Source organism: Equus przewalskii, chromosome 13 (assembly GCF_037783145.1).
Source record: "Equus przewalskii isolate Varuska chromosome 13, EquPr2, whole genome shotgun sequence".
NCBI lineage: Eukaryota > Metazoa > Chordata > Mammalia > Perissodactyla > Equidae > Equus > Equus przewalskii.
Window position 1 is genome coordinate 1,773,537 of NC_091843.1, and position 12,677 is coordinate 1,786,213.

At 48.8% G+C, this 12,677-nt stretch overlaps 1 protein-coding gene across 3 annotated transcripts in view; it reads right to left on the reverse strand.

The window, feature by feature from the left end:
- Positions 1 to 254: 254 nt before the first annotated feature.
- MAML1 (mastermind like transcriptional coactivator 1) overlaps positions 255 to 12,677 on the reverse strand; it is a 37,782-nt gene continuing 25,359 nt past the window's right edge. For 2 of the 3 annotated variants that reach the window (XM_070570077.1, XM_070570078.1), the window contains 4 exons: positions 10,802 to 12,217; positions 8,137 to 8,376; positions 6,078 to 6,174; positions 255 to 3,762 (listed from right to left, as the gene is read on the reverse strand). In XM_070570077.1, the coding sequence (XP_070426178.1) occupies positions 2,783 to 3,762; positions 6,078 to 6,174; positions 8,137 to 8,376; positions 10,802 to 12,217 (2,733 nt within the window). In that variant the 3' untranslated portion in view covers positions 255 to 2,782. The remainder of the gene's footprint in view (positions 3,763 to 6,077; positions 6,175 to 8,136; positions 8,377 to 10,801; positions 12,218 to 12,677) is intronic. The other variant, XM_070570079.1, reaches the window with a different exon arrangement.

Sequence of the window (12,677 nt, forward strand, 5' to 3'; positions counted from 1 at the left end):
GACACAAGGACACAGGTGAGCCCCAGAGAGGGGAGAGGCTGGTGGCCCTGAGTAACGTCAGTTCTCATTTCATAGCTGTCGTCACACAACAGAAGTTACTCTGAGGTAAATCAAATCCCCGGCCGCCACCACCACGCAATAAGAAAGCAGCTAAATCACAAAAGAAAGCCAACCACCAAACAAAGCAGTCACGGCCAGGTCCAGCTCCTACCTGCTGGCATGGCCATGGGAAGTCAAGTACACGGGCAGTTGCATACTAGCAAAATATTTTTATTATTTTATGATGATAAAACAAGGAAAGTAAAGATTTCTTTTTGGTGTATACCAGAGTTAGGGGAAGTAGAAGAATAAGGGGATTAATAGGATTTTTATGTATTCTGATGACAATAAAAAGTTAACAATACCAACTGTTTGCCATAAAACTTATCATAGCTCCCCCAAAACACATATATAAAGGATCATAGTTTTAAAATCTATAAAAGTAAAAAATATACAGTCAGAAGCTCTAACGCTTATTCCATCTTTAATAGAAAATTGTAAACATTTATTTACACAAAGCGAATGTGTATAACAAAAGTCCGAGCACCCTTTTGAGTCATGGTTCCTGGAAGATGGGGATCTGCGCTGAAGCCGAGTCACCTCCTCCCTTGCCCACGCAAAAACCAGACTCGCGAATAAAGCCACGGGCAGCTCCCTGGGGGGACCCCAGGCATCACATTTTATTGCTCTGACACTGCAGCAAGTGAGCAGCCTGCTGTCTAGGCAGCCTCAGGACTAAGGCAAGGGCAGTCCTCCCTGGGATGGGAGGCACAGCACCCCAGGACAGAGGTGAGCAGCAGCCAGAGGGAGACCAGGAGAGGAGGAAGTGCCCATCACCAGCCTTCAGCCCACTATTTTTGGTAGAAAACCTACTGAAGTCACCCTCCTTCCCCTTCAGATTGGGGAACTCACTCAGAGGGTGGAGTCTTCACTGGCTTAATGATTCATTCCCTTCTTTGAGAGCTAAACTCAGCATTTGGGCAAGGCAGGGAGGGTATTTAAAGGGGAAATGGCCCAAACACCACCTGTGGTGGCAAATGGCTATTAGAGAAGAGGATCTGAGGGCCTAAGTACCCCCATGAAAGGCACTACTGGTGCAAAATAATTACCGAAGTGTGTACAACCCTTCACCCCCTCAAAGCCATTCAGGCTGGCTGTGTGAATATGTTCCTTGGCTCAATTCTTTACATACGATACTCCTTGAATTATCCATTTTGAGGCTCCAGGGAAAACAAAGCGGGGTTGTGGTTTCTCCGAGACCACTCTGCATATAAGCCACTCTATTCAGTGTACTATCTTCTCTCCAACACTGTTTAAAAGGGTCTCACCCTGAGCTACCATTTTGCTTTTATTATACCGAAGTGCTCTCTCCGTCTTTGCTTTCCACAAATAGCCCACAGGTAATCGCCTGCTTTGTGGACTCTCAGCTTAGTCAACTCCACTAATTGAGAGAGAAATCCATTTGAATCTTTATAAAAGATGTATTAGTGTTATAAAGCAATTCTCTTTAAAAAGTGCAAGTCATATGGTATGGGAGTGGAAGGAGTAGTACAGCAGAGCGGAAGGCTGTTCTCTGACCAGGCCTGCAGACTCCCTGCAAATGGGGCCACCTCTTTTCTCCCTCCCCCAAACCTTTCCTTTCTGGGGATGGGATACCTTCTTCCCTACAATGCCAGGGCCCCCTAGGAATTTCACTGACTCTCTCTTTTCCCCTCCAATCTAGTAAATCTTTGCTTTAGAGGTTTTCCATTTGGGCTGGAGAAAGGAGGAGAGGCAGGAAGAAAGGACATGGGAACTGATGATGGGGTGAAGGAAAGACATCTGTGCGCAACTCAACAATGACCACCTTCCTAACATGTTAAATGTAAGTTTTCAGAGAAACTGCAAATGGCGGGAAGTTACAAACAAAAGAACACATAGGAATCCCAAATATGCCATTTCAGCATTTAGCCTGGGGGTTGCCTAGGATCCCACTACCAACGCCCTGGGGAGGTCCTTGGCAGGTCCTGGTAAATGCCAACCTGGAAGAAGAGCGTTCTAGAAGGAGGAGGAGCTGCTGGAAAGATCTGTCACTCGCTCTGCTATCTCACGGCATCCTGTTCCTTTTTGGCACATGCAGTCACAGCCTGCACTTACACAAATGATTTTCCAGTGACCCTCATTTTCCCCTGAAAGCTGACAAAGAGCACGAATAAAAAAGGCTCTTAATCAAAAGGAAACCCTAGGTTCCCAATGCCACTTGATCAATTTAAACCACCACCTATCCTAATCTGTTTTAAAACCTTTTTAAAAAAATTTTTTTCTATGCTACAATTTGCAAATAGTTCTGCTATATAAAGTTTCAACAGAACCTGTCCCCAACACTAGGGCACGTGGAGAAACCTTGGACTGATCAACATGACAGCAGACTTTTACAAGCCTGACATCGTGGGGCTTCACTGTCGTTACTGTTGGTTTTGGTCACTTGGATAGAAAACCACCTGTAGAACCCTGTCCTGCTGTCCCAATACCAGGTACTGATGCCAGCAGAGGGGCTGGGGCCAGCCCAACAGACCACAACTGCTGGCTCAGAGCCTCGGGCCCCGCAGGTCCTGGCAAGGGCCGGGCCTCAGCCTCAGGGCTCTGGCTCTACCCGTCCAGCTCCCTGGGCCCTGTGCTTTTGGTCCAAAGTACTTGCTCTTTCTTGAATCTGAGAACAAAAATACAGGATGTATAAACACTGAAAACACCACAAATTCTGCTGTTACTGAGGCCCTAAAAGGTCATCCAAATCATTCATCCACTCTTCCGAAGTCCTGTTCTTCAGCAGGGAGTCGATCAGGTCGGCATCTCCAGCCATGCTGGCCAGCCCGCTGCTGCCTGGCTGCCCACTGTAGGCAAAGGGCAGCTCCTGGCCCGCGGTCCGCACGGGGTAGGCCTGGGTGCAGTGCAGCCCTGCCCGGCCGCCCATCGGTGGAGCGGAGCTCTGGCTGAAGGCTCCCAGCTCAGGCCCTGCTGGGCTCAGGCCTGGCAAGCCCTGCTGCGGAGCTCCCTGGGGAGGTGCTGGGGCAGGGGCACTGGTCCTCTGCTGTGCGCTCACAGGGGGCAGCATGGATCCCGCTGCAGCTGCCGAGCTCATGGGGGCCATGGGCCTGCTGGGCATCGCCTGGGAGAATTGCGCGCTGGACATTTTCAGGTGGGCCTGCTGCAGGTGGAAACTGGAGGCTGCAGTGAAGGGGCTTACAGTGTTGTTCCCTGGGGTCTGGCCACTCAGGTTTGCCATTCCTTGATGTTGCCATGAGGGATTCTGGCCTCCCATGGCCGCTGACACCCTTGGGACCTGTGGCTTAGTTAAACCAGAGTTCAGGGTTCCCTTATTGTGCTGTTGGGAGAGGCCAGAGCTCCCCAGAGAGTTCTGCCCATAGGCAGCTGAAACTGAGGTGTTCTGGCCCACGCTGGCCTGCCGTGGAATGTGGGCATGTCCGTTGGTGACCTGTGGCGGGGGCTGGGCAACTATCTGGGTTATGCCAGAGGCCATGCCATAGAGGCTGCTCTGTGGCATGCTTTGGGAGCCAGCGAACTGAGCCACACCTCGGTCCTGCTGGCCTGAGTTCGAGGGGACAGAGGAAACTGAAGTGTGCCCAGGGCCCATTGGCATCAGATTCCCGGCTGAAGGGAACACTCGAGGACAGGTGGAATTAGATGGACCCAAGTTGTTCATGCCAGGCATGGCAGCAGAGGACCCTAGAAGACAGAGAAGAGTCTGTCAATCAAGCTGGCATTTCTTGACCACCACTGTGGAGACACCTTCAAGACCCAAGCTGCAGCTGCTACCCTACAGGGAAGAGAGGCAAAATCAGAACCCAAGATATCTCATGGTCAATGGAACCTCAAAGAAGAGCGCACTGGGGGCCAAGGGGCAGCAGGTTTCCCACAGGGTGAAATGGAGGCTTGTCTGGAGCAACGAGGGGATTAAGACAGGCAGAGAGGAAGGGGCAAAGCCCAAGGGGAGGGCAAGCCAGAGGACTCGGTTCACCTTTCAAAGGCCCACCCCATTTCTGCTCTGTGGTAGGTCCTGTGCTGGGCACTGGGGACTCCAAGACGGATCCAATCTAGGATCTGCCTTTGGGAAGCACAGACTCCATGTGGTGTGACAGGGTTACACCAACAAAGGCTGGACAGCAGGCTGTGGGAGTGCAGGGGACTGAAGGTTTAATGCCTGGGAAGATTTGGAGAAGGCTTCAGAGAGATGATGACAAATATATTGGGTTTTAAAAGCGTAGAAGTTTAGTAATTAATAGTTTAGAGCAACAGTATTCTAAACAGAGAAAAGAACGTGCAAAGGCACAGAGTTACGGAAGGCAGTCTCTGTGGGGACTCTGTGGCTGGGGTGTGGGGAAAGCATCCAGTTGGTTAGAGCTAAGACTGAAGAGACAGTCCTGGCCAGATCCAGAAGAGCTGCGGCTGCCACGTGAAGGAAAGAGCTGCAAGGCCAAAGGGTCACTGGACCAGGATTGTGGTTTAGACTCTGCTGGGCAGAGCTGTTAAAATCACTTAGGTGAGGGGCTCCTCCAATGTGGCACAGGGGGTAAGAGAGGGAGAATGTGAGCTCCTATTCCTTACACCACAGAACAACAAGGTGGTCGTGGGAGGGAGAAGTCTAGACTGACGTTGGCAGATGTTTCCCAAGCACCTGCTCTGTGCGAGGCGCTGTGCTGGAGAGATAGCAGGGAACGGGAGGACAGAGAGGTCCCGTCCTCAGGGAACCTGCTGTCTGGGGCTCTGCCTTCAGCAACAGATGCACAAGTGATAACACTGAGACAAGCTTTTGTGGGTAGGAGAGTGATTGTCCCAGGGCTGGCCACAGCTCAGTGCTTTGTTTCTCTTCTCTCTCTCTCTACTAGCACCTAACTGAAAACTGGGCTGAAGAAAAGAGGAGAGCTGAAATAGTCTGTTTCACTCCCACTGACAGCCCACAGCCACATTACGGGGGGTGAAGGCAGAAGAGCTGGCTGAGACCCAGGCTTCTGAGATGCCTGCAGATTTCGACTCCACAGTCTCAGCACACACATAAAACTCCATCTAGTCTCCTCCAGAATGCTCAGCTGTAGTCAGCTTCTCTGAGACACTTTATAGTGAGAGTCATTGACCAAGAAAGGAAACGTTTTGAAGATATTCCAAGAAGAGCTAGGAAGGCAGGTACAGACAACATTTTACTGCACCTGTCAACTAAAATCTATGTATTTCTGGAATGACAGCCTGAGCAACGGCAGTCAGGTTCCCTTGCATATCTGAGACATGACAGCTAAGACCTCAAAGTGCTTCCTGCCCTTTTCTGATGCTGCCACTCGTGACACCAAAGTGAGCAAACAGGAAGAAGTGTAAGGCCACACAGTGCGTTGTCTCTCCTTATCTGGAAAATAGGAGAGGGTCATTTTTTGAAGAGACAGATAACGGCAGAAGCAAAGAACTTTCTTAAGAATTACAGAAGCTGTTTCCTATTGATAAGATATTCTCCAACTAGAAATGATTTTGCTTCAGGGGCCGGCCCGGTGGCGCAGCGGTTAAGTGCACACGTTCTGCTTCGGCGGCCCAGGGTTTGCCAGTTTGGATCCTGGGTGCGGACATGGCACCGCTTGGCAAAGCCATGCTGTGGTAGGCGTCGCACATATAAAGGAGAGGAAGATGGACATGGATGTTAGCTCAGGGCCAGTCTTCCCCAGCAAAAAGAGGAGGATCGGCAGCAGTTAGCTCAGGGCTAATCTTCCTCAAAAAAAAAAAAAAAAGAAACGATTTTGCTTCAGAAGAATGTATAGCCAGGGACCCAGTCAAAGTGCTTAGCCACAGCAGTCTGCCTCAGTGACCCTGTTTCCTGGCCTGCGGGGTAACTAGAAAGCCAGGCTCCTTAGGCAGACTGAATTTACTTGAGTGAGTAAATCCATTTAGCACCTAGCGTGAAGCTAGGCAGACAGCAGGAACTCAGCGCAAGTGGACCAGACCTTTGCTCTGTCGGTGCCTGCCTCCCCTGCCCCTACTCCATCGCCTCGGATGCCCCTCACCTGTGAACTGTCCGACCTGTTGTGGGAAGGTGCTCTGTGTCGGGTCTTGGTACTGGGGTGGTGGGCGGGTCAGATGGCGCTGGAACTGCTGCTTCTCCTAGAAAATGCCAACAACAGAACAAAACAATAAGATGCACATAAAACAAAAACAGAGTTAAATCAGAGAAAAGTGGACTACCTAACTTTGTTACTCACAGAAGGACTCCTGTGGAGATAACGCTGGTGATCTCATTTGGGGGATTTTACAAAAACAGTATAAAACAGAAGGAGGGGGCAGGTCTAAGGAACGATGATTTTAAAAAAAGGTGGTATTATCAGGTTAAAGAAATGGAGGGCAGATCAGGGAAATGCAAATCAAAGCCACAGTGATACACCACTCCACACCCACCAGGATGCCTAGAATCAAAAGCCAACTATATGGGGCCAGCCTGGTGGCGCAGCAGTTAAGTGCGCACATTCCGCTTCGGTGGCCCAGGGTTCATCAGTTCAGATCCTGGGTGAGGACATGGCATCGCTTGGCACACCATGCTGTGGTAGGCATCCCACATAGAAGTAGAGGAAGATGGGCACGGATGTTAGCTCAGGGCCAGTCTTCCTTGGCAAAAAGAGGAGGATTGGCAGTAGTTAGCTCAGGGCTAATCTTCCTAAAAAAAAACAAGTAACAAAAAACAAAAAACAAAAGCCAACTATATGTGGCAAGGACGTGGAGAAACTGGCATCCTCGTACACTGCTGTGGGAACATAAAGAGTGCAGCCACTTTGGAACACAGTCTGGTAGTTCCTCCAAAGGTTAAACATAAGAGTTACCATACGACCCAGCAATTCCATCCCTGGGCAGAACACTCATGAAACTGAAAACCTATGTCGACAAAAAGGGGAAACAACCCAAATGTCTATCAACAGGTGAATGGATAAATAAAACACAGCATACTCATACAACAGAATATTACTCAGCCATAAAAAGGAGGGAAGTACTGATATAGGCTACATGGTTGAACCTTGAATACATTTATACGAAATGTCCAGAACAGGCAAATCTACAGAGACAAAAAGTAGATTAGTGGTTGCCTAGGCCTGGAATGGGGCAAAAACTTTTAATGGGTATAGGGTTTCTTTTTAGGTGATGAAATGGTCTAAAGTTGACTGTGGTGATGGTTGCACAAGTCTGTGAATATACTAAAAACCAGTGAATTGTACACTTTAAATAGATGAATTGTATGTCATATGAATTATACCCCAATAAAAAATGGCAGAACTGAGGCAGTGATGTGGGTTTTAAAGTCATCCTCAATCAACTTTATCCTCTGGGCAGCTAGTTCTTCTCTTGTCTTAAAGATGTAATTTAAAATCCTGAGAACTCTTGTACTTGGTGCCTGTACGCTACACTTGATGACCAACTAGGTAAACTGCAGGACTTGGAGGGGGCTTGTTGGTCCTGATTCTAGGATCCTAGGACCTCAGGGACATCTTCATTTCCCTGCTTCACGTTCTGGCTTATAATAAACTATATTGGGGCCGGCCCCGTGGCCGAATGGTTAAGTTTGTGTGCTCTGCTGAGGCGGCCCAGGGTTTCACCGGTTCGAATCCTGGGCATGGACACGGCAGTGCTCATCAGGCCATGCTGAGGCGGCATCCCACATGCCACAACTAGAAGGACCCACAACTAAAAATACACGACTATGTACCGGGGGGCTTTGGAAGGAAAAATAAAATCTTAAAAAAAATAAATAAATAAAATAATAACAAACTATATTTACAACAAAGCTGGGCCCTGCAGGGAACCAGCGGACCAGTTGGCTTAGTGCTTTGGTAGAGGCCAAGAAGGGTCATGGAAAAAGGTTCCCAATACATTTAGCCACAGATTCTGCCTCCATTAATCCCCCCTAAGTGACATAATGCTGTTTCTGACACAGGCCACCACCGTCTGAAAAATGCCACACTCTTGGAAAGGGGTTTAAAAGGGCAAAGCACTTGAACAGTGGACATGCTGCCACTGTGCTGACCTGGGAGGCAGGCAGAGGTAAGGGTGGTAGGGCTTTTATTCCACCTTTCTTTTTACCTGTTCTGCCAGAAGGTGCTGCTGCCTTTGCAAGAACTGCTGTTGCTGCAAATGCTTTTGTTGCTGCTCCCTCTGTTTCTGCTGGTCCAAAAGCATTTGATGCTGCTTCATTACAGCTGCCTGCTGCTGGCTACTGAGATAGGGGGTGCTGCTGTGAGTACTGGCCACAGACGCAGTGGGCGGCTGCGCCCCACCGCTGGCAGCCTGGGCTGGCACAGGGACATTGGGAGGGTTCTGCTCCTGTCAACAGAGATAAGGGGGTCTCAAGTCAGGTGGGACACAGTGAAGTCTACAATCCCTGATTAGAGCAGATGAGCTCTGCCCAGTGAGAGCCTGGCTCAAGGCTTTCTCTTAAAGCCTCGGTTTCCCTGAAGACGATTCCAGTGCAACCATCCTCCAGGGCTGGACTGGAGACCCAAAGAGCTAACACCAGAGTGCCCAGGCCCAGCAATGAACAGTCACTGGCTCCAGGTTAGCTTTGCTTCCTATCATTCACCAGTGTTAAGGTATGATTTTACACTTAAACTTGTATATCTGCACACAACAGTTCTAGTATGCAACTGTAGCTTAGAAATGCTTGCTTACTGGAATGCGTGAGTGCAGATGGGCCCCCAGAGGAGGGAGGCTCTGAGGGGCTCTGGTGGATGGAGACACTAAGTTTCACAGGTGCAAAACGTGGATCCCTGCCGAGGGGCTGGCCCTGAACCTCCTGAAATTGTATAGTTTGTCGACGTGTGTACAGCATTTCTATGGTTTGTCCACGTGTGTAGAGCATTTTCCTGGGAAGAGACTGCTTGGCTTTTGTCAGATATTCATGCTTAAAAAATACTGCATACTGATGAGAACTTTAACCAATATTCTCTATTAATACATAGACCAATAGTGACAGTCATGTCAAAGGTTACCACAATATTATCCCAACACCATTACTTACATTTTTAAAAAAGGGGAAAATTTAACTCAAAACAGGAAAAGGTAAAAAGCAATGATCACTTAAGTTCAACTTTATGAGCTCTTCTCCAATCCTCATTTGTTTGTATACCTAATCTTTACAAGATTCTAATGTCAGTGCAGATAGATTCTGATGTAATTTCTTCACCCCAATCAATGGAAGCGTATGGGCTACACGAGTGCTCTGTGAAGGGCAAAGCACTACTGAAATCGCAGTTGTCACTGTGCTGCCCTTCCTGAAGGTCTCTGTTAGTGGCTGTGCAGCAGTTTAATTGCTGAAAGTGGAAGTATCAATACTGACACATGCATTCTCCTGTTCAGAGATGCTTAAATTGCTTCCGGTTTTTGGCTATTAGAAATAATCATGCAGGGCCGGCCCGGTGGTGCAGCAGTTGAGTTCGCACGTTCCACTTCTCGGCGGCCGGGGGTTCGCCAGTTTGGATCCCGGGTGCGGACATGGTACCGCTTGGCAAAAGCCATGCTGTGGTAGGCGTCCTACATATAAAGTAGAGGAAGGTGGGCACAGATGTTGGCTCAGGGCCAGTCTTCCTCAGAAAAAAGAGGAGGACTGGCAATAGTTAGCTCAGGGCTAATCTTCCTCAAAAGACAAAAACACAAAAATTAAAAATTAAAAAAATAATAAAATAAAATGACACTATTAAAAAAAAAGAAATAATCATGCAATGAATATCTTGTAGATAACTTTCTTCGTTTTTTGGATTATTTCTTGCAGGGGTATAATGTGTTGATGCTTATGAAAAATATATCATGCCAAAATACTTTCCAAAAGCAATGTACCCATTTAGACACCCCACCAGTATATGAGCGTGTCAATTTCCTCATGCTATCACCACTACTGAGTTTTTAAATTTTTTAATATTTTAGAGTGTGCTACAAATACACAAACTACACACAAAGGTATTCACTGCAGGCTTACAGTAGTGAAAAACAGGAAGCAAGGCAGTACGCCTACACTCTGTCACATTACATACTGCTGTCACACAACTGCTAAAAAGTATCAATGGATCTGCATACACAGATGTGGAAGACAGTCCAGGACAGCGTGGAGGGAGAAAGCAAGCGTGCTTCATCTCTGTGGAAGTCCGTGTTTATTTACTGTACAAGCTGCAGCCAAGAGAAGGCTTCCAGGGAGGAGGCAATTTAGAACATATTTAAACATGAGTGGAAATGCCAATAATGATCAGGATAAAACTGGTACTTGGCCATTCTCCACCCTACAGAGCCACGTGATTCTGTTAGGTTTGAGCGTCATGACTAAAGAATCACAGAGTTTAGATGTGCTGGGAAGCAGTACTCACCTAAAATGTTATAAGCGTTCTAAAACTTAAGGTAGTTTGAACATAGAGATCTGAATCATGGTTAAAAAAAAGCACAGCCTCTAAGAAGAAAATTAAATATGATCTTTACCTGCAAAATACAGCCACAAATGATTTAAACTGTGTAGTATCAAAGAGACATGAGACTAAGTGCAGTTGATTCCTCAAATGTGTGTATACTTAAAACCAAGTTATACTAAGGACTTTTACCCTATTTTTGTTTATTAAGAATCAACCCTGGTTTGCTCGACCAATTTTCACTCTCAAGGGGGTTAAAGGATGATGGTAGTTGCTCCTTCCCTCCCTCTGTTCCTCAACTACCTGGGAGTTGGTAACCAGATGGATTCCAGGAACAGAGAGTAAAGCCACATGCTCACCTGGCTAGGCGGAACCAGTGATCGGAAGGGCATGTTTCCCGGCGGCTTTGGTTTCATCAAAAACAAGGAGTTCTGCTCGCTGCTCAGATGGGGCAGCTGCTGGGGAAGATAAGCCATCAGGGCCGTCTTGCTCTGGCCAGACCCAGGGCCACTTTGCCCACAGTCTGCTTTGTAATGAGAAAGGGGTTTGGTATTGCCATAATCCAGCACTGAGCCTTGATTAGTCACAGCGTTCTGATTCAAGTTACTTGGTGGCTGGTGACTCAGCAGGTTCACATGGCTGGGCTGGAGGTAGGGGCCTCCGGGCCGAGGGGAGCTCTTGTTCACACTGGGCATCATGAGCAGTTTGGAGTTGGTGAAGTCTTGCTTATAGCCAGGAGGGCTGGCAGGCTTCTCCATAGGATAAGGGACATTTAAGGGACTGTGGGAGGGGCCTGTCTGCTGCCACGTGGACATCTGGCCTGGGGCTGCTGCTGGGGCAGCCTGCTGTGGGTTCTGGATCATCTGCTCACGCTTCTGCTTGGCAGCGATCTGCTGGAGCTGGTGGGCAGAGGATAGCTCTGAGGCCCCTCCTGGGCCCTGGCTAGGTAATACCACACTGGAGAGGGCTCTTTGCGCATTCTGGGCCTGGGCTGATGCTGGCATTAGGTTAGGACTGGGATTGTCTGGCCCGGGCTGACCAGAGGCGTGGAAAAGAGGCTGAGAGGCCCCTAGGCTGGGTGAATCTGTGCTCACAGGGCCAGACGAAGGCCCCATAAAGGTCTGTCCTGCAGACCCAGCCCTCCCTTGTGGAGAGCCTAACTGTTCTTGCTCAAAGGCTGCTGGAGAGAATTCTGTCTTAATATTAATGTCCTGTGCCAACGGGGTCTGTGTGGCAGAACCAGAAGACTCTGGGTCCTTCTTTTCTTCAAAGTCCTCATTAAACAGATCCTTCATGTCTTCATCGGGCACTGACCTGTTCAGCTCCTCAATGAGCTCCTTCCACTCCTGCTCGTTAAGGTTGAGATCAGGCATGAGGTTGCTTTGAGATATGGAGCCTCCGGCCCCTGCGATCATGCAAGGCAGGTCATCGACTGGCTCCTGCTTCAGTTCTTTATTCAGGCTCAGAGGAAAGGAGTCTCCGGGGTTGCTGCCTCCGTTCAGGTGGAGGCTTGAGTCTGCTAGACACTTCTTGTTGATGGAGTCCAGTCCCAGTGAGTGCTTCCCGCTGGCCTGGAGGGCCTCTGCACCAGGCTTGTCAGGCTGACCAAGAGGGGAGGCTGGAGGCAGGCCATTAGAAGAGACAGCTACTCCCAGAGGGGTCTCCCGGCGGGTCTTCTTGTGCCCAGGAAAGAGATCTCCATAGCCATTCTGTTGATCGCCGTTCTGAGGGGAAGTGGCGCTATCGAGATTTCTCTTCACTGTATCGTGGAGATGCTGAAAAACATGGAAAAGAGTTACTTAAGTACACAATGTCATATATGAGGCCCCTCTGCTTCTAACAGTGACTTAAACCATGGGCCTTCTCCTGATGATTTTGCTTGCCCAGTTTACACTCCTCACTTCTGAGAACATACCCCCACTTCCCCTCTGGGGTTGCCTCTCCCTCCCCCAGGTTCTGTCACCTCGCCTGAGTCAGGATGACTAGCTCAGCTGTGGGAAAGCAACCCAGCTGCAGCCAATGCATCATTCCCTGGACTTGTACAGTCCTCTCTCTTTGCAGGATACGAGCCTGGTGCTGGCCATAGTCATCTAGTCTGAGGGTGTACCCAAGAATGGAGCCAGTGAGAAAGAGCCAGAGGAGACATATACCTTCTTGAGGGTAGCGTTGGAGTCCTGGATCTAGTTATACTCAAGACCAGCCATTCCCCTGGACTTTTCACTTATGGGAACCAAT